General features: G+C 34.7%; 1 protein-coding gene across 1 annotated transcript; it reads right to left on the bottom strand.

The window, feature by feature from the left end:
* Window positions 1-303: 303 nt before the first annotated feature.
* LOC114327329 (uncharacterized) lies at window positions 304-24,764 on the bottom strand. Its single transcript, XM_028275918.2, has 4 exons — window positions 24,687-24,764; window positions 20,035-20,270; window positions 12,904-12,969; window positions 304-913 (listed from the first exon to the last, which is right to left on the bottom strand). The coding sequence occupies exons 1-4, from the start codon at window positions 24,727-24,729 to the stop codon at window positions 584-586; spliced, it is 675 nt and encodes a 224-aa protein (XP_028131719.2). The 5' UTR covers window positions 24,730-24,764; the 3' UTR covers window positions 304-583.
* Window positions 24,765-25,010: the final 246 nt, after the last annotated feature.

Raw genomic sequence — 25,010 nt, 5'->3', positions numbered from 1 at the left:
TCTCTAATGGTTTTCGATATATTGAAAAAAATCAATTTTCATTTTGTAAGTTCAGAGGGCTGTAACTTTTTTTATGAGCACATTTGTACTAAGGTAAGTTAGGTTCAGTCGAACTATTTTTGACCCCAGAATGTGTGGTAAAATTTATGACCAATCTTTTCGGGACACCCTGTATAATATAGCCAAGTATATGCCAAAAATAAAAATTAAATTTATATTAATAAATAACTTTATTGAAACAAACAGAAATAAATAAAAAAAACAAATAAATAAATAAATATAACAATAAATAATTTAACTAATGATAAATAAATTAAATAAACTAATTTAAACAGATAAATCACAGATATATATATATATATTGTGCCAGAAACAATATCAAAATATTTGAAAAAATGTGTCCAAATGGCTCACTCGTCACTGCATTGGTGTGTTACTTGCATAAAACTATGATATAAGTTTGTATTAGCGGTGCAAAGTATTTCTCCTTGTATAACTTAAGGATGAAGAATATCATCATTTTTTTCTATGATTTCTATTCTTCATCTGAGGTCTTCAATTAAGCGTAATATTATCAGTCGGTTTAATCTAAAAGTATGGTATTGTCATACTTGTATACGTCATGAAGGATTTCATAACTGTCTGTAAAAAATAGTTGCAGGCTAGTAAAAGTTTGATAGTCAAATATCCATTCTCCAATTTTCTTACTACACAGCGAAAGAGAAGGTAAATGCCTATCTTTTTGATCTCTGGTCTGAATACCCTTAAACTCACACGTTACTAGTTTAAGGTTGCAAAGCAACTCTTCGTAAAGGCTTTTTCTATGTTTATAAAATAGTCCTTCGGGGATTCTAGTGAAAACATGGTAAACATGAATGCCGATCCTTTTCAACATGTTGTAGAAAACTCGCACCTGGAACAATATAAATGTTGTTATTAGTATGAGTGTAACTAATAAAAAATAAGTACAACTGAACAGATATATCTGAAAGTCCGAAGGTGACTCAGGTAGCAAATCAAGAACAGGGGACTTCATTTGAACGCGTTGGTGCAAAGAGAAAACATCCATTTAAAATACTTGTGCACGAAATCAGTGGTTTTGCGCCATTAAATCGCTGAATAGTTGTTTATTTAAAATACATTTAATATATTTTGTTTTAACTTGAATATTAAAAGCGCCGTCAAAAATAGGACACTAAGTGTACAATCCCGTAAAATTATACTTCTTCTTCTTAACGTGCCCTATCAAGTCCCCTTGACGTTGGCGATTAACATGGCGAAACTGTCTCTGTCTCGAGCTATTCTAAATAGGTGTTCTGCTTTCTTTACTCCTGTCCACTCCCGGATATTCTTCAACCAAGAGGCCTGCTTTCTACCAATTCCTCTGCATCCTTCGATTTTACCCATCATAATGATTTGAAGAATATTATACCGGTCTCCCCTTACTACGTGTCCAAAATAGGCCATCTTTCTATATTTGATGTTATCAATAATATTATAATTCGCTTACTTCATAATGCTTTCTGTGGGATTAAGGTAGAGGCCGATGCCACATTATGCGTTTTGACCGGATGCGTTTCCGCCGCATCCGGTGAAAACGCATAGTGTGACAGATCGGTCCGGTTGCGTTGGAAACGGATGCGTTTTGAGTCATCGGTACGCGCTTACAAACTGCACCAGACTAAACGCATAGGTCGCACAGGTCGGTCCGGTTGCGTTGGAAACGGATGAGTTTTCACCGCATCCGGTCAAAACGCATAATGTGGCATCAGCCTTTACTCTTATCTTTTCCTATTATTATTGATAATAAAGTGGGTAAATTTGGTCAGTTGTACTGCCTCTAATCGGCTTAATCTAATGGTAAATAGGCTGTTTTCAATAGCCGCTAGACTAATATTATTTACGAATGCCAGTTTTATGGACTTCAAAATGCGATTTCGATAAACTTTAATCACAATAAACGCTTTAATTAAGCAAAAGTCAGAGTTCGTGCAATGGTATCAAATGATTGAAATTTCGGGACGAATCTATTCATGATGTAAATTTTATTTCATTTGAGTGATATTATATTTTCCATAAAATGTGTGCGGTGTCCTTGCAGTGTGAAACAGTCAAGCAGAAAATACCGAAAAACCTTTGAAACCCGATTGATCTGACAACGTCGCTTAATCAAAGTTTTCGATAGGTCTAACCTTGGCGGTTATAGATATTTATGTTTACTACATATTTAATTGTCTGCAAAAATTGGCGCGAAGGGGAGCAAAACGCAGGCCCGTCTCGAGTGATTTTGCCACCCTGAGCAAGATCGGCGGCCGCGCGCCTCACCCTTCTCACTGGTTAGAACCTTAGTAGACAAAAATTGGCGGTCCTCTAAAAATTTGCTGCCCTGGGCAGTAGTGATGTTGATTATAGTTATGTACTTTCGAGTATTCGTTAGAAATCGTTACTTTTGTATAAAGTAATCATTTACAGTATTCGTTACTTTGATTACTATGATTGATTTTGTTACTTTTGTATTTGAGTACCGGTAGTCATTATCTAGAATCGTATTTCTCAGTAGGTAGGTTTGTATAGGTTTTCCGATATAACAACGACCTTCACCAATCTGTTTAAGGGATAAAAATGATTTGATTACTATGATTACTTTTGTTACTTTTGCATTTGAGTACCGGTAATCATATCCAGAAAAGTATTTCTCACTAGGTAGGTATTTTGTATAGGTATTCCGATATAATAACGACCTTCACGAAGTACGAAGTAATCAGAGTAATCAAAGTAATCAGAGTAGATACAATAGTCGTTACTCGCTCTAATACGATTAATATGAAGTAACCATAGGCGTAACCAGGGGGGGTTTTGGGGGTTATAACCCCCCCCATTGGGATGTACTTTGAGCTCTATACGCTTAACACCATAGCCCTCAGAGACCTTCCAGTAGTTGTAACCCCCCCCCCCTTCAGGTAGTTGTAACCCCCCCTTAGGATCATCCTGGTTACGCCTATGAAAGTAACGAAGTAATCAGAGTAATCAAAGTAGATACAATAGTCGTTACTAGCTCTGATACGATTGGTACGGAGTAACGAAGTAATCAGAGTAATCAAAGTAACGATTTGCCTCTCTGTATAGTAATCGTTACTTTAGGTATTCGTAAGTAACGAGTACTTTGTAACGAATAGTTACTTTTTCAACATCATTACTGGGCAGCCGCCCAGTTCGCCCACCCCTGGGGCCGGGACTGGCAGAACGATATAGGAAAATGTGATCTGGGAATACAATATATTTTCTGTTTCAGAGACTATCCGATCATTCGAATTTTGAGCTATAGGTTAAGGTAATTCTTCAAAGTAGATATTTTGGATTATTACTTTACATATAACTTTCGACATTGCCATCGTTACCAATCTTATCAAAAGCAAATAGACTCGCACAGGATGCCTTATGAATACTAGTTGGGAACACTTATGAACACAGAGATGAAGTCAAGAATTTATAAAGCCGGTGTAAGACCAATAATAACATATGCACCAGAAATAAGGCCCAACACAACCACAATACAAAGACTACTGGAAACGGCAGAGATGAGAGTACTGATAATTACAGGAAATACGCTGAGAGGTCGAAAGCGGAGACATTAGAAGAGAATGTAACGTACGGTGCATAAACGAAAGGACGCTAAATAAAAAAAAATGGAATGAAAAATGGAATCACATAAACAGAATGTGGGAGACCCGTGTGGTCAAAATAGCAAGAAATCACCAATCGGCAGAAGAAGTATCAGACGACCGCGCAAAAGATGGAGTGACAATCTTAAGCCTCGTATTCACTTGTAGGCGGCACACATAGTGAAAGCGGTTTCCGCTAGCGGGCAAACCGCGCGGGTATGGTAACACAGTGAAGACGGGTAAAAGCGAGAGAGATCGTTCAAATCTGGCAGTTGCGTCTACTACTTGTAGCAACATGTCGTCTTCCGATGATGATATAATTGCTTTAGATTCTGTTTTGACTAAACTGAAAAGAAAGAGAGTTGATGTATATCCTATTAATCGAGAAAGATTAATTTATGGAGAATATCATCATCTATTTCAAAAATTAAAAGATAATGAACGATTCTTCCAGTATATGAGAATGACTCAAGAGACTTTTAAATATATTTTGGAGAAAGTGGAGTATCGTTAAAAACAATATTAAACGCTCAACTTACAGTCAACCAACAGAATATCGAAAGAGTTGAGAATATACATATCTGGGTACGAATTTAAATAGCGAATGGGACTACTCAGAAATTAAACAGCGAATAATAAAAGCGAAAGCAGCATACTTTAGAATGAGACCCATTTTCAACAGTCGAGACATATCATTAAAAACAAAATACCGTCTGTTGAAATGCTATATATTCACAGTTCTGCTCTACGGAATGGAAGCTTGGACACTAACTGTTACATCTATGAATCGGCTCGAAGCTTTCGAATTGTGGTGTTATAGGAGCATCTTACGTATATCCTGCGTTGACCGAATTACTAACGTGGAATTCCTGCGTAGAATGGGGAAAGAGTGCGAATTTCTCATAACCATCAAAACAAAAAAATTAGAATATCTAGGACATGTAATGAGAAATCAAGAACGTTACGGCCTTCTCCAACTGATTCTCCAAGGGAAGGTATGTAAATGGTAAAAGAGGACCGGGAAGATTTCCTGGCTTCAAAATTTACAAAAGTGGTATAATACCACCACCACTGAACTGTTCCGCGCTGCGGTAGACAAAGTCAAGATAGCCATGATGATCGCCAACATCCGGAACGGATAGGCACTTTAAGAAGAAGAAGGAGTATCGTTTAATTAAAAACTGGTGTAATTTACATAAGCAGGCTATCCTTCCGGAAGAAAGGCTTGTTATAACATTGAGGTAAGTAGTTTTGTTGTAAATTTATTTTTCAAGTACTGATTTAGTTAATAGTTAATACTGGAATGGTTTTAGAACTACCTAAGTCACACAAAATTACGGTTTCAATAAGATTGACTTTATTACTTTTGTTTATTATAATGTACAATTATTTATAAAATTAATCCATGGAGAACTATTAATTCTTATTATAAAAGAGCGAATAAACTAAATTATCATTGCAGTAAACATTAAAACCGCGCGGAAAAAACTAAATTTTCATTCTAGCAAAAGCGGTCAGGCGGGTTGAGGCGGTTGGCCCGCGCGGACCTGCTTTGACTATGTTCGTGTACATTTAAAGACGTGCATTCTTTTTGAAAACGTTTAAAAGTGGGTCCCGCTAGCGTTGCCCGCTAGCGGAAACTGCCTCCACTGTGTGCGCCGACGTAGACCATGACGCGACGGTCTAAACTTGAGACATAGACATGGTCTAGAGTCGAGAGACACCGATTGTTTTCTCTTCTAGCGTCTACACCGTGATGTTAATTTTTGACTCTCACCTTCGCCAACAACCTTGGTGGACATTGTTTTGTGCGGAATGACTGCCTGTTTGCTAATAATCTGTTCCAAAACTAAACAAAATTTAGATTATAAAAAAGTGTTAATAGCCCAAGTAATGAAGCTTAAAATAGGACAAAACTTCGCAATTTTTACAAAATGGATCGATTTTGATGAAAATTTGAGAATAAGTAGTGGATAGTCCAAGGATCAAAACCTATATGATGTCGGAAGGCGCTTTTACCATGGGGGTGGTTGCCACCCCATCTCGGGGGTGGAAATTTTTTATTATATTTTGACCGCAACAGTTGCTAAAAACATTCATTCTAAGCAAAAAACGTTTTATACATTTTTTTGATAAAATTAATAGTTTTCGATTTATTCGCTATCGAAAGTGTTAATGTTATATCGAAAAAATCGATGTTAATAAGTTTTCTGCTAATAACTCCAAAAGTTTTCGTTTTATCAAAACAACTTTACTTAACAAAAATGTACCTTTAAAAAGATAAACAGACCCGTCTTTTTTAATTTTCTTTAAGACCAATAGTAATCGAGCTATACTTGTTATTATATATATCGAGCTCGATATAATAATCGAGCTAACATATATAGTAATATATGTTAGCTCTTATTCGTCAAATGCTAAATACTGTAGTTTCAAAGTCAAAAGACGGGAAAAGTATGCATTTTTCGAGGATAATTTGTTCAAACTATTTTAACTTATTTAAAATTATCTATCTCCAGAAATAAAAAAAAGACTCTAGCTCAAAAATTAAGTGACTTAATAATGAAAATAATGTCAGTCCCTATTTTTTCAGCGAAAAAGTGATCGGAAGCAACCTCCTAATCACCACCCTAATTGAAATTAGTCATTGACCTTATTTGTTCTTCTTTACTTATGAATTATTAATATGTTCTAGAAGTTTGACCATCTTAGAATGACTAGATTTAAAAAAAAATTGAGTTAAAAGCGAATGACGAATTTTTGTAGTTTGGAAAAAAATGGCCTTATCTTCAGTATAGAAAGATTAGCATCAGAGATTCGAAAAATGTTTAAAAATGAAATTGTAGCTTATTTAATTCCCAAGAACCTGGTTTGCAAAGATTTTTTCTATGGCAAAAATTGAGTAAGCTATTGACAATTAAAACTTGTAATAACATGCAAAAACCATATTTACCAACCTTTTCAAATTCACCTCTTTTGCGACTAGAGATTTTAAAAAGATATAATATTAATAGGCTTCTAGATCTTATAAAAACCAACAAAATTCTTTTTTCCTAAACAGCTAAAATAAAAAATAAAAAAGTTACGGTTAAAAAATCAATATATTTGTTTGAAAAAAATGAGAAATCCAATTGGAAGCATAATAATGTATGTTAGCGGTGTTTTCAGTCATTTATCTTATTCGTTTTTCTTTATTTATGTATTAATAATAGATTTTATAAGTTTGACTAGCTTAGAATGATTAGTTTTAAAAAAACTGGAGTTAAAATCGAATAACGAATTTTTGTAGTTTGATAAAAAATGCCGTTTTCTTCAGAATAGATAGATTAGCATGGGAGATACGAAAAAATGTTTAAATATGAAATTGTAGGTTATTTAATTCCCAAGAACTTGGTTTGAAAATTTTTTTTCTACGGCAACCATTGAGAGAATCGTAAATGAGTATTATCGAAAAACATTGATTTTTTCGATATAAAACTAACACTTTCGATAGCGAATAAATCGAAAACTATTAATTTTATCAAAAGAATATATAGAACATTTTTTGCTTAGAATAAATGTTTTTATCAACTTTTGCGGTCAAAATATAATAAAAAATTTCCACCCCCGACATGGGGGTAGCAACCACCCCCATGATAAAACCACCTGTCTGCATTATATAGATTTTGATCCTTGGACTATCCACTACTTATTCTCAAATTTTCAAGCAAATCGAACCATTTTGTACAAATTGCGAGGTGAAAAGCATCGGTTCCTGGACTATAAATAATTTACACAAAATTAAAAACAGTAACAGACTGTTGTACATCTCGCAATAATTTAAAAGTATTCGGAAAGCGAGGAATTGTGAAAAGAAGAATATCATGGTTAAAGAACCTGGGGAAATGGTTCTCCACAACAACAACTGATCTATTTTAAGCATTAGTGAATAAAATAATTATAGCCAGAATGATCGCCAATATTCGAGAAGTGTGTATGTGTTTTATTAACACTGGTTTTTACAACCAACTGGCCAGTCAATTTCATGATTTTTTAGACTATAACTTATCACTATTTCAGGGGAGTAATGTGTAGTGTGTGTGTGTGTGTGTGTGTTGAGTAAGTGTCTTGTTACTTTGCAGCGTCGACGTCATTGTGCAAAGAGACAATAATTGTATCCGAACGTCTGCGGTCCCTCCGGTGAGTACCGATCCAAAAAGGACAGAAACTATTTTCATTTATTAATTTATAATAAACGAAAAATTCCTGACCCTGGTGAGATTCGAACTCACGACCATTCGGACCTTTCGGTCCAAAGGTAGGCGCTCTTAATATTCGAGAAGAATAGGCACTAAAAGAAGAAGAAGAAGTTTTTCTTGAAAGAATTTCTTGAAAAAGGAAACAATAATTTCCGAAAGCTTGAATATTCAGATAATACATAGTGTTCTTTCTTAAGCCCTAGTTTTATTGTTTTTTTTTATTTCCTGACTGTGAGTGAGACTGATATTAGGAGGAAACAGTAGCGATCAACAGGTATCAAAAACGCGTTCCAAGATTGCGGCTGTAATTTTGAATATTTTTCGAGGTAATTGGCACACGTATCCATAATATAATAAAGAATGGCGGTACAGAGCCCAATTTGAAAAATATATTAATATGTGGAAATTACTCTGTAATTAAATACAATATTATTTTTTATTTCATTAGTAGTTCCAAAAGGACACAAAATCTAGGCATCGGACAAAAAAGTTTATTTGAAGAAAGTGTATTTTTTTTGTTCTTCTTAGTGGCGGTACCGGCTCGTTTTTTTAATATTATATTTAATTACGGAGTAATTTCCACATATTAATATATTTTTCAAATTGGGCTCTGTACCGCCATTCTTTATTATATTACGAATACGTGTGCCAAATATCTCGAAAAAATATTCAAAATTACAGCTGCAATCTTGGAACGCGTTTTCGCCACCTGTTGATCGCTGCTGTTTCCTCTTAAAAAATAAGCTTAATAATAATATTTTCTATAAAAAGAAACATTTTAATTCCTGGGTTTGTCAAAAATTAACCGACGTTGCAGGTCGTTGCATCAAGTCTCCCATTTCACTAGGGAGACTTTAGACATGCCATTTTTGGTCTCGCAACGGTCTCGCAACTTAGTGTGGTCTCGCAACATGTCTACTGAGACATCCTGAGACACGTTCCATCCATCCAATGGCACTACAGCTCAAATCGAGCCTTGGTCTCCTTCAATAAGCTTCTCCAATCATTTCGATTTACCGCTGTTCTTTTCATAAACGCGTTCCCAGGAAGTTCCTGGCATCCTCATCGACCTCGTCTTCCCATCTCTTTTTAGGTCTTCCAACCGGTCTTCTTCCCTGCATTCTTGCATTCAGCAGTTTTCTGGGGATTCTATTTTCATGCATGCGGACCACGTGCCCTGCCCACCGTAATCTCTGCAGTTTAGTGTGTTGTGCTAGAGTTGGTTCGCTATATTGCTCGTATATTTCTCTATTATACCTAATTCGCCAGTTTTTATTTTCCCTTATTGGGCCCAGTATCCTACGTAATACTTTTCTTTCAAACACATCTAATGCATTGGCAGATTTCTGTGTCACCACCGATGTTTCGCAGCCATAACTTACTATGGGCCTGATTATTGTTTTATATACCCGGAGTTTTGTTTTCCGGTGTACGTCTCGCGATTTGAATATGTGGCCCATCGCGAAATAGGCTTTATTTGCCAGCACAAGCCTTCTATTTATTTCCGGTTCTTCTTCACTGCTTGCAACCAGATCCATTACTAGGTACGTGAATCTATTCACATGTTCTATATCGTCAATAGAGACACGTTGCTTAGACTAAAATTGCGCAACATGTCTATTGGTATAGACGTGGCTTTACATATCGATATTAATCCACCAATGAACAAGCAGATTTTCTTATAAAGAGAAAAAAGAAGAAGACTAATTTTTATCAGTTTGATGGGGATTAGGAAGTGCTGCATTGCTTTATAAACTTTGCTTAGTACAACTTATGTTTCATCACATCTTCTTCTACGACACTACAGCTCAAATTGAGCCTTGGTCTCCTTTATTTTGTGCATCCACAATAATTTGTCTGTGGCTACTCTTCGTCTGTGGCTGCTGTTTCATCATATATGCTGCTTTAAAATCTACATACAGTTATAAGATGCCTTTATCAAAGTTTCTGTTTTTTTTTCTAGGGTCTGCCACAATACGAAAATCTGGTCTACCATTGATCGTCGAAACTAAATCTACCTTGATATCTCCCAATAATTTCCTCTTAGAGCATATATGTGTAAATCATTATTATATATTATGTGTAAATCATATTAGTATAATATATTAAAGACCGCATTATTATAAACTGTAATTGATATATAGTCTAGTAAAATAAAATTACACTACATGTAAATCAAAATGTAAATTCGTACAGGTTGAAACAAATTTTATATCAAAGTTTAGGTGGGTACAAAAGATATTTTCAAGAAAGTATCCAAATCATACAAGGGGATCATTGTTGAATCACAAAAGGTGGGTACAAAAGATATTTTCAAGAAAGTATCCAAATCATACAAGGGGATCATTGTTGAAATAATTAAAAAGGGGTCATTTTTGCAAAAAAAAAAAATACTTTTTTAACTGCTGAGGTCATTCAATTACCAATGAAGGTCTAAAAGTTTGTTTTCTGCAAAGTTAAAGGGTAAATCTTTCACATGAGACTTACTAAATTAAATTTGACCCCTTATTTATTTAAATAATTATACATAAAACTTTAAAAAGAAATTTGCAAAAAATTATTTTTAGCGTTTTAAATAAGCACTATAAAATATCTTATTTTACAGGAGAAGTTACCCTATCTTATCAGTATTAATAAAAAAAAATTGGTCCAAAAATATTTAATATTTTTTGAGATATTGAATTTGTTTATTAAATGTTACTCTATTTTCAATAGAAAAAATGCGGTTGTTACCAAAGAAATATTTACCTGTATTAAATCTTATTATTTTTATTTTTATGTATATTTTCGATAAATGTATTGATAAATTCAAATTTCAATTAAACTTCCCCCTAAAATGGCATTTGAAAATTATTCAAATTTGTTTATAAATTGTTTTTTTAATAACGTCGCGTTAAATATTTTGAAATGCCGTTTCGATAATTGGGTTTCTGGGAATTTTTCACTAATTAACAAATTGTTTTGTCTGTTTTTCCTCTTCTTTTTTTTTCTTGGAGTTATATTACTACGGGCCCTTTTAGGGTTAAGTTTCATTAAGAATGTCGAATCTCTAAGTTGTAGATTCTAGACCTAAAAATATTAAGTTTGGTCTAAAATCAATTAAATAAAATGTGGCTACTTACTGAGTTACAGGGTGTTTTATTTAAAAATTTAAAAATTATTATTAAAGTACTTTCAAACTATTTGACGTATCCTTATCATACTTGGCAGAAAGTGTGGGTACTATACCGTCTACTAAATTGTGATAAATAAAAGTTTCTAACTACTACCAGAGGCGTACGACAGGGGATAGTTAATGGTTGACCCTTCCCAAGTTCTACGCCACTTAGGGAATTACTATTTTAGCGAAATTTTTAGATTCTCCAACACTTTTTATGTAAATAATATACTCTTTACTGGTAACGATTAAGTCATTAGTTTTCGAGATATTGGACGTTAAAAATGAAACGGCATAGTTATTTTGATTCATTCATTCATTCATTTTAAACTTCCAATATCTTTCAAACTGATGGCTTTACCGATACCAATAAAGTTATTTACATACAAAGTATTGGAGAATCGAAAAATTTCGCTAAAATAGTAATCCACTTAGTGGCGTAGAATTTGGGAAGGGTCAATCATTCACTATCCCCTGTCGTACGCCTCTGGCACTAGCTAGAAACGTTTATTAATCACAATTTAGTAGGGTGTATAATAGCTACACTTTCTGCCAAGTATGATAAGGATACGTCAAATAGTTTTAAAGTACTTGGTAACAATAATTTTTAAATTTTTAAATATAACACCCTGTAACTCAGTAAGTAGCCACATTTTATTTAAGAGATTTTAGTTAAATCTTAATATTTTTAGGTCTAGAATATACAACTCAGAGATTCGACATTCTTAATAAAATTTAACCCTAAAATGTAGTAATAAAACTCAAAGAAAATAAAAGAAGAAGAAAAAACGACAAAAAAAATTTGTTAATTAGTAAAAAATTCCCAGCAACCCAATTATCGAAACGGCATTTCAAAATACTTAATCCCCGAGAAATTTGAATAATTTTCGAATGCCATTTTAGGGGGGAGTTTAATTGAAATTTGAATTTATCAATACATTTATCGAGAATATACATAAAAATAAAAATAATGAGATCTTAAGCAGGTGAATATTTCTTTGGAAACAACCGCGTTTTTGCAATTGAAAATATAGTAACATTTAAAAAACAAATTAAATATCTCAAAAAATATCCAATAATTTTCGACCAATTTTTTTTCTTAATACTGGTAACATAGCGGAACTTAGTCTGTAAAATAAGATATTTTATAGTGCTTATTTAAAACGCTAAAAATATTTTTTTGCAAATTTGTTTTTAAAGTTTTATATACAATTATTTAAATAAATAGGGGGTCCAATTTAATTTAGTAAGTCTTATGTAAAAGATTTACCCTTCAGCTTTGCAGAAAAAAATCCCATATACCTTCATTAATAAGTGAGTTAAAAAAGTATTTTTTTTTTTGCAAAAATGACCCCTTTTTAATTATTTAAACAATGATCCCCTTGTATGATTTGGATACTTTCTTAAAAATATCTTTTGTACCCACCTAAACTTTGATACAGAATTTGCTTTAACCTGTACGAATTTACATTTTGACTTTTTTTTTATTTTATTAGGCTAATATTCAAGCTGATCACCTTCCTGTGTAGTGGGAATTAGGAACCGATATTTTAATCCTCAGCACATGGCATTATTCCAGGTTCAAATGTATCTCAATGCTTTCCTTGTAGTCTTGTCGCTTGGCACGTATATATTCATCAGTAGATGTTTGCTTTCTACCTCTTGTTATATTTCTCTTCTAATGATGAAATTATCAAAACCTCGTTAGAAATGATCTGGGCATTTTAACCAAATCGAATATTATTTTAATTTTAATTATACCCAATAAACGAGTTGTGCATAAAATTAAAAACATAATTGAACAGTGTTTTGAACTTTTAAAATACGGGCAAATTTTAATGCTTACCTTCTTTTCATTTTCAAGCCGCCTTAGCATAGTGTCAACTTTGGAGCAACTTCTTCCATCTTTTATCTAGAAACAATATTATTGTTTTAAGAACAAAATCAATAAAACCTGATGATATAAAAGTACTTCTAGTTTTATTATACACATCTCGGACTTGGTTATTCGCCCTTACTTTCACTGATTAGCATTTTCCATTTGTACTTTTTTTTCTGTAGCTAGTTGTTATTAAAACCGGTTGTACAGTCAATTGTTCTATTATACATCTTCCATTTGTGTATATTTCTGGTTCAGGCTTTGACCAGATTTATATCACTGAGTATCAAAGGCTATCACCGAATGATCAAACAACCAACCAAATAGACCGCATTTTACTAGAAAGAAGAGCGGCAACAAACGTAATAGATACAAGAGCCAGGAGGAGAGAGGTATGCGGCTCGAATAACTTTCTTAAAAATAGGAACTAAAAAACACCAAAGAAAAGAGCTTTGATTTGATAAAGAATGAAATCAAGCAAAGAAAAAAGAAATGAAAGATACGTGCAGTACCCTCAAAGAAAAACACTACAAAGGCGTGAAAAATTTGAAGAACAACGAAGAAAGGCAGAGAAAATATACAGAAGAAAGATGAGAAGATACAAAAACGACCAAATACTAAGAATAGAGGAAGATTTCAATCAGGGTGACACGGAAATTGATAATGCTTGGTAACAAAGCATACTTCTCTCTGTCGCAGGGGTTTGGATCAAGTACATTCCCGGGGAAGTAAAGTTTAAAATATATAAAACCATCATACCGCCAATATAGACACATATTGTAGAATCGTGGATTATGACTGAAAAGACAATAAGCTTTATTAATACTTTTGAAAGAAATATATTAAGGAGGATATTGGGACCCATTTGCGACAATGGTACCTATATGGAGAATAAGATTTAACCATGAGTTACACCAATATAACAAATTACCATCAATAGCAAACAAAGGACAATTTCTACAATAAACTATCCGATGTTGTAAATGCTATTAAAAATGACAAGGAATTGTACATTTTAGGAGACGCAAATGGGAGAGTAGGAAGAGAGCAGAATCACTCTGTAGTGGGGAGGTATGGCGAAGAAACACTGAACGAAAACGGTACTCGTCTGAGAGATTTTTGCCAATTCCGATCGCTAAAAATAATGAATGGGTTCTTCTCACACAAAAATATCCACAAATTCACATGGACGCAACCTACAAAAAACTACGGTCAATAATTGACTACATAATCCAAAGAGAAAGCTCTAGACTCAAGAATACAGACGTGAGGGTATACCGGGGACCAGAATGTGGATCCGATCACCACCTGTTGGTAGCCAGCATAAGAATAACTTACCGGTCAACAAATACAAAAAGGCTAAAAAAAGACGAAGAAACTAATATTTCAGAAAAGTGTTATAAGTTGGAAAGCTTAAAACACGAATCGACCAAATTTTTGTATAAGTTGAGACTGGCCTCAAAATTAAGATTTATAGAAAGTAACACCCATAACACCGAAAAGTTGTACCAGCAAATAAAAGAAAGCATACACGCAGCAGCAAAGGAAGCGTTAGGGTATTTGGAAAAAGATGATAAACAAAATCCAGAATGGTGGTCAGAGAAACTAAAAGGTTTAGTAGACAACAAGAAGACAGCGTACCAAAAATGGCTACAGACACAGGACTTACAAGATCAAAGAGTATACGCACAACTGAACAGAGAAGTGAAAAGAGAAGTAATAAGGAGTAAAAATGACACATGGGAAAGAAAGTGCAAAGAGGTGGAAAGATACTGATAAAACTGATAAAATATGGACCAGACATACTGCACGAAATATTGACGGATCTCTTCAACAAAAGCATGTTGCAGGGAGAAAAAATACCAGAAGACTGGAATTGTGCATAAATTAGCTCGATTTACAAAAAAGGAGACAAAACGTTGTGCAAAAACTACAGAGGTATAAGTATAACCAGTGCAATGGGGAGGTTGTATGGCCGAGTAAAAAAGAAAAGGGTGGAATTAAAAATTCAGGACATGGAAGAACAAAGTGGTTTTCGCGCCGGTAGATCGTGCGCAGATAACATATTCGTGATGCAACAAATAATAGAGAAAAGAAGAGCAAGGAATCTGTCTACTCACCTAACATTTATTGATCTGGAAAAAGCCTACGACACGGTACCTTTAAAGAAACTCTTTGAAACTTCGACCACGATAGGCATAAGCGAAGCCTATGTGCGAGCAATTCAAAATATGTATCAAAATCCGAAAAGTTGTATTAAACAGTTGTATTAAATCTATGTCGAAACTATTCCCTGTTACAAAAGGTTTAAGGCAAGGGTGCTGCTTATCGCCAACACTATTTAAAATATACATCCAGAAAGCTCTGGAGCAATGGAGGAAAACAGTTGCTGGGATGGGAATAATGATTGAAGAAAACTGCTTAACAACTTTGTTTTTTGCTGATGACCAAGTAATTCTTGCCAACGATGAACATGATATGGAGTATATGCTAAGAAAGTTACAGATCGAATATGAAAAATGGGGCCTATGTATGAACATGGAAAAAACGGAATATTTGAGAATAGGAGAGGAAACCGAAGATCCGGAATTAGAGTTAAGAAATATAAGGAAATGTAAGGAAATGTAAGGAATATAGATATTTAGGAAGCATAATATCAGAAGAAGGAACTAGAAAAAGAGACATACAGCATAGGATACAGCAAGGAAGGAAAGCAACTCGTATTTTAAATGGTCTACTATGGTCTAACAAGGTGAAGCTGAACACAAAGTTAACAATCTACAGAACAGTTGTGGAACCTATTATAACTTATGGAGCAGAGTGTTGGCAACTCGCAGGGAAGGAAAGAAAAAATATAGAAGTAGCAGAAATGGATTACTTACGTAGAGCATGCAGAGTATCTAGATTAGAACATGTACCAAATGAGGAAATAAGACGACGGACAAAGAGTTTCCACGGTTGGCCATATAGAAACAAAGAAATTGCTATGGTATGGTCATGTTATGAGGATGTCAGAGGAAAGATGGCCAAAAAGAGCATTAAATTACACACCCATAAATAAAAGAAGAAGAGGAAGGCCTACAGAAACATGGAAGAAAGGCATAGAACAGTCTATGGCAGATAGAGCTATTGACGAAAACGAATGGGTGGATAGAAAACGATGGCGAGCGAAATGTGGGATGCGGAGGAGACCGTAGGAACCCCACTACTTATATATACCATCAATAGCAAATTATGCCAAAATGCAAAGATTGCGCTAGGCAGGTCACCTTATAAGAATGTATAACGACAGAACACCTAATAGAACGCTTAGCGGAAATATGGTGGGACCTCGGCCAGTAGGAAGACCAAGGAAGAGGTGGATCGATGAAGTGAGAACCGATACTAAAGAGATATTGAGGGTGGACAATTGGAGAAGAGCAGCCAGGGATACTTCGAGGCGGATGCTGGGGAAGGTGAGGGCCCGACTTGGGCCGTAGCGCCATAGGAAATAGGAGTCTTAGAACAAAAATACCAAAAATTACTAATTAAGGAATTTTTTTATATACTAAAGAGATGTCTTCTTCTTAAAGTGCCGCCTCCTCAATGGAGGTTGGCTACTACAATTGCAAACTCTTCTCTGTCTTCAGCTGTTCTTATTAGCTGTTCAAAATTTAGCCCTGTCCATTTTCGGATATTTCTTAGCCACGATAGTCTTTTCCTTCCTAGTCCTTTCCTTCCCTCGATCTTTCCTTTCACTATAAGTTGAGCCTATTGGTACTTATTATTAAGTATTAAGAAAGGTACCTCTAGGAATAATTAAAACGATCGAAAACATCTACCAGAACGACACAGTAACAGTAAATATAGAAGATGAACTAACTGGCCCAATTAAAGGCAGCAATGGGATAAGACAGAGGGATTCCTTGAGTCACTTATTGTTCAACCTGATCATGGATGAAATAATAAAAGAAGTAAGAACTAAAAAAGGATACCAAATAGGAGAAAAACAACTTAAAATAATCTACTATGCAGACGATGCAACGCTAATCTACTAAAGTTAAGATGATTTACAACGTATACTGCACCAATTTAACATAACCGCCAGAAAATTTAACATGTTAATTTCACAAAAAAAAAAGGCAAAATGCATGGTTATAGCAGCAAATCCAATAAGATGTAAATTGGAGCTGGAGGTTCATATAATAGAACAAGTGATGGAGTTTAAATATCTAGGTATCATACTATCAACAGTACGGATTCCGGAAAGGCAGATCGACAGTAGATGCCGCAACCTGGATAAAGGACTTGGCAAAGGCAAGCAAGAAAAGGTGGGTAGTCCTTGTTCTGTTGGACATAAAAAACGCTTTTAACTCAGCAAACTGGGGCCTCATTGTAGACAGAATAGTCGAATGTGGAGCTCCGGAATATTTGTCCAACATAATAAAGGACTACCTATCTGAAAGAACCGTATGCATATCAAAGAAAAAGAAGATGAAAATGACCGCGGGAGTACCCCAGGGGTCAGTCCTGGTACCCTCACTATGGAATATAATATATAACGTGGTACTAGAAATACACAAAGAGAGAGGAGTAAAAGCAATTGCATACGCGGACGATCTGGCTTTACTAGTCGAAGGTGATTGGGGCATAATAGAAAAAGTAAACCAAGCAATAAAGAGAACCGCGGAATGAATAGAAGAAAACGATTTAAAACTTGCAGTAGAGAAAACTGAAGCGATAATCTTGAGGGGACCGAGATACAGAAACAACATAATATTCGAGTACAATGGCTCCGAAATAAGAGCCCAAAAGACTAGCATGCGGGAATCACGTTAGACGATAGACTAGCATGCGGACAACACGTTCAGGAAGCATGTCGAAAGGCTGAAAAAAGGACCTCGGTACTAAACAAGTTAATGCCAAATATAGGGGGCCCAGGATCACAGAAAAGAACAGTTATGTTACAATCCATTCTATCGATAGTATTATACGGGGCCCCGGTATGGTACGAGGTCCTCTGGATGAAGAAATATAAAGACATGCTTCTCAGGGCACAAAGGAAACCTCTGATCAGGGTGTGCAGCGCGTACAGAATCGTATCAACCATTGCGCTACAGGTGGTGGCTGGTTCTGGGCCGGTGCACATCCTGGCTGGAGAGAGAGTCCGAATGTACCAACGGGGCAACGGGGCAATAGGTTCAGGACCATTAGAAAGAAAGAGAAGTATAGAGTTGTGGCAGAGGGAATGGGCAGCCGAAGTCGAGAAGGCGGTCTGGACGAGATCCTTGATCCCGGATGTGGTGTGGTGGTGCGGGTGTCGGCATCAGCGCGTCAACTACTACTTCACACAGTTTTTGACGGGGCATGGATCGTTCAGAAAATATACCCACCGTATAGGGAAGACCGCTGAAGATCTATGACCCGAGTGTGGGGTGGTTGATGACGCGCGGCATGTCGTGTTCGTGTGCCCTGCGTACTATGCGGGGCGTGCCGAGGTGCAGCTGGGTCTGGGATCCCCTCTAGGTGAGCCACACGAGCTAATGGACAAAGCCATTAATAGCAAGAGAGACTTCGACCTGGTCATTGCTTTTGTCACCAAGACAATGAAACACAAGGAAGAGAAGGAGAGGCGTCTGCAGACGGATGACCACTATATTTATTTATTTAAAAATGTGTTTGTGTCGTGGCGGGCAGTCAGCGTGGGGAGGACTCTTTACATCCAAACCACACTGACTGTCTATTTTTATTCTTACATGGTTTTATTTATTTATTTATTTTATTGTAGTTTATTTATTTATTTACTTAATTTTATCTATACAAGTAATCGTTCTTTGAACAATTTTATCTTTCTATTTCCTGTTTATGTTCTCTATCTTTACTTTTTCTTTTTTCTTTTGCTTCTTTCCTATTCTTTCTTTTCTCTTTCTTCTCTCTTCTCTAATTCTATCTCCACTTTCTCTTTTCATCTCCTTTTACTCTAGTTCTTTCTTTGTATGTTATACCATGTTTTGTATCGTTTTGGGACAGTCAGTGGGGAAGGACCTTTTACATCCAACCTACACAGACTGTCCCATCTCTAAATATCAGATTGAATGGGTGGACGAGTAAGTGTGCATAGATGAAAGTAAGGAATGTTTGGGGTTAAATGAAAGAAAGTATGAATGGGTGGATGAGACAGCGTGGATAGATGAAAGTATGAATGACTGGAGTTGCTCGTAACTGCCAACTGGCATTCTCTGGTTAGTTCCATCTCGGGCTGGGGACACCCCGGTCGACCTACCCGCGTACGGGTTGAGCTAGGCGAGCATGGAATGCACGCTAGAAGTGCCGGAGGGGAGCTATGAGTAAGGTCGACGGGTCAGATATGCTCGCTAAGAGCGGTTCCAGACCCGTCGGCTGAAGAAAGAGGAGGTGGGTTTAGTCCGTAGGTGGCTCGTGATACACCTGGAACACCTTCCCAGGCGGTCTTAAAAGATTCCCACCTCAAAAAAAAAAGCTACGGAAGGCCCGAAACAGAAGTGGAAGATCAAGTGAATCGAGCAAACAGAGCCGCAGGTTGCCTGAATGACACAATATGGAGAAATAAAAATATCGAAAAAGAAATGAATGCATCATTTACAAAACAATCATCAGACCAATAATGACATACGCGGCAGAAACACGACCCGACACAGAGAGGACAAAAAGATGGCTCGAAACAGCGGAGATGAAAACCCTTCGAAAAATCGATGGTAAGGCTCTATGGGACAGAGCTAGAAGTACAGATATACGACGAAGATGTAACGTGGACAACATTAATAACTGGGTAAGAAACAGAAGAATAGAATGGAATGACCACATAAGCCGAATGACAACAAATATAAGTAGTAAGGATGGCGAGAGACGGTTCCATAATAGGAAGACAATCAGTGGGAAGACCACGAAAACGATGGAACGACAACTTACTAGAGGCACATTGAAGGAACAAACAGAGTCATGTCTATACAAAAGAAGAAGAAGAAGGAATTTTTTAACAAAAATGATTGTAAATAACGTGAAAACGGTGCATTTTTCGAAAAATTACTAAGAGATAAATGTATTTACTTATCATGAATTTAGATAGCATCATATACTTACATATTCTGGTGGGAGCTCACTTAACGCTTCCAGTTTAATTACGCTATTGTTTAAGAAGCTATTAAATATATGCAACTGATTCAAAGCATCCCCGAGTACTGATTTAGCCTTTGAATCCTCTCGTTCCCTGCATGGAAATTCCAATTCATCTTCGAATACTTTAAGGTTTTTGTGAGAACATTCTTCATATCCTAATGCCAAGTTGAATAAGTATAGTATAATTGCAAAAAAGATACCTGAAAAAAATATTCTGGTAAGAAATATGTAAACAGTAATATTCTTGTAATATACAATCTGACACAACATTTCTTTTAGAATATTAAATTGAACGTATCAAATAAAACATTAGAGCAGTAAAAAGATTAACGATGTTAACGAAGTTAACGATGAAGAGGATGCATTGATGAAATCATTCGCGGAGACCTCAGAGCAAAGAGAATCAACATTGCTATATCAACATTACAGGACCCATTTACTCAGTTAAAACTAGTGAGGGACTGAAAAGATTTACTCAAAAAAACTGGCAAAAGATAAAGTGATTTTAATATGGGTGTCGAGTTATGAAGGGGTGCATGTGAATGAACAAGCAAAATAAGACTCCAGAGACTTTGTAGGCTCAGAAACATTTCGTAGCATTGCCTAAGATGCAGCAAGAAATGAAGCACCGAAACGGATAATAAAGAAAGAAATGGAGAGCCAATCAAAGGCAAATCCAGACTAAGAAAATTATCAGTAGTAATTACACAAGAGCTCTGAAATTATTGAATTTTTCCCGAGTGACACTTTGACAGTTTTAATTTCACGAGCCGAAGGCGAGTGAAATTATGTCAAAGTATCACGAGAGCAAAAATTCTATATTAATTTCAGAGGTCGAGTGCAATTTGTTGCGATTATTTCATGAATAAAACTGTTCAAAACCAAAATTTTATTGTAATTTATTTATGTAAGTACCATTAAACACACAGTTTTTATAAATATTTGACGATTGAAAGTCATCACTTTTATAATTTTTAAAACATTGATTGTCATTAATGTCACTGAATGTATTTTTTCGTAGCAACGAAGGGCATCTGACGTAATATACTTAACGACGGGAGATTATCAAAAATTATCGATTTACTTAATTCAGATTTCTGTAGCTTTCTATTGGTTAGAATCTCCTATGAATGAAATAATCAAGTATATTGAATAAAAACTCTGGGCAATTTGATGAACATTAATAAAAGGGATATTAGAACTCTCACCGAAATTTTGACTGAATATTATCGTGTAAGAAAACATATAAAAACAGGTAAGGTGAATGAAGCTTAGTGGAGAAAATGGAAGAAAAGACTGCCATACATATGCTGTGTAATTACAACAAATACCGCAATGAAAAAGGATTTACTCATCAATGCAAAGAAAGAGAATTGGAGAAAAGTAGGAAAAATTTGAAGACTCGGTACTAGTTCTACACTCACCAGCACAAAATTCCGCCACCCAAAATTTTTGATTAAGTTTGACAATTTATAACTTTATTATTTGTGCTTCGATTTTCAAGATTCTTGCACCAGTCTGTATTGGCATCGTTTGGTATTATTCCGGAACAAAAAAATATTTTGCTTGCATGGCATTATACAGGGGTGAATGGAAGTGTGGTACTTTCTCCTAACTTTAAAAAAGAATGTGTGTGTACTTTGTACGCACGTAAGAAGTTATACTTCTATTATATAATTTTAACGAAGTAATTGTATTCTATTTAAATATTAAACTAACTTTCTTATCTACCACTTTCAAAAATTTTTTATTAAAACAACTAAAAAAAAATGAATCGTAGTGGATTGGAAGCCGGGACGTTTCGAACTCTGACCGAACGCTCAACAACTAGACCACCGAGGTCATGTGATTGACACATACGTTTCGGATATAATTATGAGTGCAGCTGATCTCACTACTACCAACTTTGTTAAATTTCGAAACAGTAATTTGACTTTTATTTAATAATGGTACGGTAAACAATCCTCATTTTTTAATATGTTATTCCTTACAAAAATACCTTTAATTTAAGCACAAATAATTAAAAATCGTAAATTTGGGTCAAAAGTTATTAACTTTTTAAGAATTCCCATAAGAGCCCATGTTAAAACTTAAGTTTGACCCTTAATAGTAATTAAACGCCACGGTAAAACATTTTTTAAAAAATCAAGTCTTAGTTTTTTTAAGTAAACTATAACATACTAAAATTTCATGCAAATCCTTAATTCTTTGCCGAAGGTGTAGAACGTCATTAAACTTGTGATATTTTGAAAATTGATCAAATTATTTTAATTTTGAATTGAAATGATTTAAGTGCACTTTACATCAACAATAAATTGAACAAGAAATTGACAAAGTTATTCAAGGCCAAATTTGACGAGTACAAAATGTATGGTTTGTAAAAGAAAATGAAGGAATTTGATGAAATAGAACAATTGGATATGTTTTATTTTGTCAAATTTCTTTATTTTCTTTTTATTCACGGCAAAATTGGATGTAGAATTGTGTTTTGTATAAGCCAAATTTGACCTTGAATAACTTGTTGTCAATTTCTTATTCAATTATTGTTGATGTAAAGTGGACTTTAGAATTGAAAAAAAATACAACAAAACATATAGTAAGAAAACAATATATTAGGTGAATATTGATGGTAATCAAATTATATAAATAAAAGTATTAGGTACATTATTACATACTATGTATTTTGGCAGATCAAACAGGTAGGTTTATACCCATGATACATTAACAATTATTACGTACCTGTTGCTTTTAAAAACTATTTAAAAGTCACTACAATATTATAAACTGTTTTGTTTCTGTCCTCACAACAATAAAACAAATATATTATACATTTGTTTACCTTTACCTTTTTCTCCAAACCACAGCTGTCCTACAGCTGCCATATTCGATAATTTTTGCCATGTCATTTGAACATCCAATCAGAACAAAGTTATAATGCGCGTATGCGCCTAGGTGATGCGTATGCGCCTGGTTTTAACATAAAAATTCACCCTCATCGCGCGTAAAGAAGTATAACTTCAAAAATTCTGTAGAAAAATTGGAGGGCTGATTTTGTTTCATACTCCTTTTGTATTATCCTGAAGGTATCACTAAGGTTTTTTTAATTATCCAAATATTACTTTTCTTGTAAGAGCTGCACCATTTTTTGAAAATAAAAACACTGATTGACTCATAAAACGCTTCCATTCACTCCCGTATAATGCCATTTGAGCAAAAAAATTTTGTTACTGGAATAATAGCAAACGACGTCAATATACGTACCTACAAACTGATGCAAGAATCTTGAAAATCGGCATACAAATAATAAAGTTATAGAGTGTTAAACTTAATCAAAAATTTTGAGTGGCGAAATTTTGTGCCGATGAGTGTATACATATCACAAAACCCAGGACAGAGTGGGATACTTTGTAGATTTGGGCAACTGAACTGACTGACAATAGAAATTTCTTGTTAAAAACTTGTGTAAGTGTGTTAAAGTGTTACGTCTGGTCCTCTTTTCCGTAAAGAAGTGAAACCTGAACAATACAATTCAAAAAAAGGAAGAAATTAAAATTTTATTTAAGTTGCTGAAGAGGAACAAAGCACCTGGACTAGAGAATAAACCCGGAGAAATATTTAAGTACAAAACGAACAAATTATATGAATATCTTCAGCAATTATTAATTTTAAGAATTAATTTAACCTTTTTCTGGTTTTAGCATGTACTCTTTACAATCCAATAGGTCCCCATAACGCTCGAGTAACTGCAAATTTAGCATACTTTTAGCACATAATTAAATGAATCGAAAAGGAAAATGTTAAGAAGGCCTAACTCTACAATCGAGTTTTAATTTTAATATTTTATGTGTGCTAGAATATTCCACAGGGTGTTCCAAACTTTAAGAAAAAATCACAGTATGATTGGTACACCCGGTATACAATCATATTGACCTGTCTAGCAACACGATTATCACAACGATATTCTAAAATAATAATGCTATAACATACTAAAAAAATCACTCAAATCGAACCACTGGTTTAGGAAATTCGAGACATCAAACATGTCCCATTTTTAAGGTGTTCGGCTAATTTTGCCGGTGTGTGTAGCAACCAAAAGGAAAGAAAAAACGAGATAGACCGAGAAAAAGTTGTGGCGAAGGAATAGACAAAGAGCAAAGACAAAGAAATATAAAACCCTAAGGAAAAACCGGACGGAGTCGCGATTAGAATTCGGAATACGTTACAAACGAACATGTGCTACTATGGAATGACAAAATATAAATGAAAAAATCTCAATTGCTATGTTATTTCAACATTTTTAATAAAGCTATGTTGAAAACAGTTGAAACTTGCAATTATTGAAAGCAATTGACAATTAAGTTATGTACTCTATAAATATAACAAAAGCTTATCTGGACAATCACTAATATAATACTGTATTAATTAATACTAATCCTCACATGTCTGTAAAAAACCGCGTTGTAAAAGATAGCACAAAAATATTATTCTAAAAAATTGAGCAAAACTTAAAAAAACAAACGAAGGTGAATAATGACATCGAGTAAAAAAATAAATGTATTCAACATAAACTTACAGAAATTAAAATCACTTTTGCTTGCTTACAACAGAGTACTTACATGATCTGTCCCGTAGGTTGAAATATCCACTAACTAATCTCATTTTTTATCTATCTTGATGTATCTACTGGAAGTCCATCAAACTGCCGTTTATTATATATATTTGTAATCGGTGTATCCCCCCAATTTTGATTGATATCTTTAATCCAATCATAATCGTACTTTTTTTAATTTTTATTGGCAAAAATGGTATATATATTGACGCAAAAGTACTTTTATGTTTGTTTTGATTTCGGTTATTACGTCGGTGCCAAAATTCAGAGACGGCGTTGTCTTTTTTTTTATTGTTAAACTCATTACGGCTATAGTACAGAACAATGCATT

The sequence above is a fragment of the Diabrotica virgifera genome, chromosome 7, assembly GCF_917563875.1.
Source record: "Diabrotica virgifera virgifera chromosome 7, PGI_DIABVI_V3a".
NCBI classification, from domain to species: domain Eukaryota; kingdom Metazoa; phylum Arthropoda; class Insecta; order Coleoptera; family Chrysomelidae; genus Diabrotica; species Diabrotica virgifera.
This window is presented reverse-complemented; position numbering and strand designations above follow the sequence as displayed.

Coding starts and splice junctions, on each gene's coding strand:
- LOC114327329 (XM_028275918.2), bottom strand. CDS start 24,729: ATGAGATTAGTTAGTGGATATTTCAACCTACGGGACAGATCAT. Junction 20,271..24,686: donor CAACCTACGGGACAGATCAT/GTAAGTACTCTG, acceptor TATTTTTTTCAG/GTATCTTTTTTGCAATTATA. Junction 914..12,903: donor GGCTTGAAAATGAAAAGAAG/GTAAGCATTAAA, acceptor ATATTGTTCCAG/GTGCGAGTTTTCTACAACAT.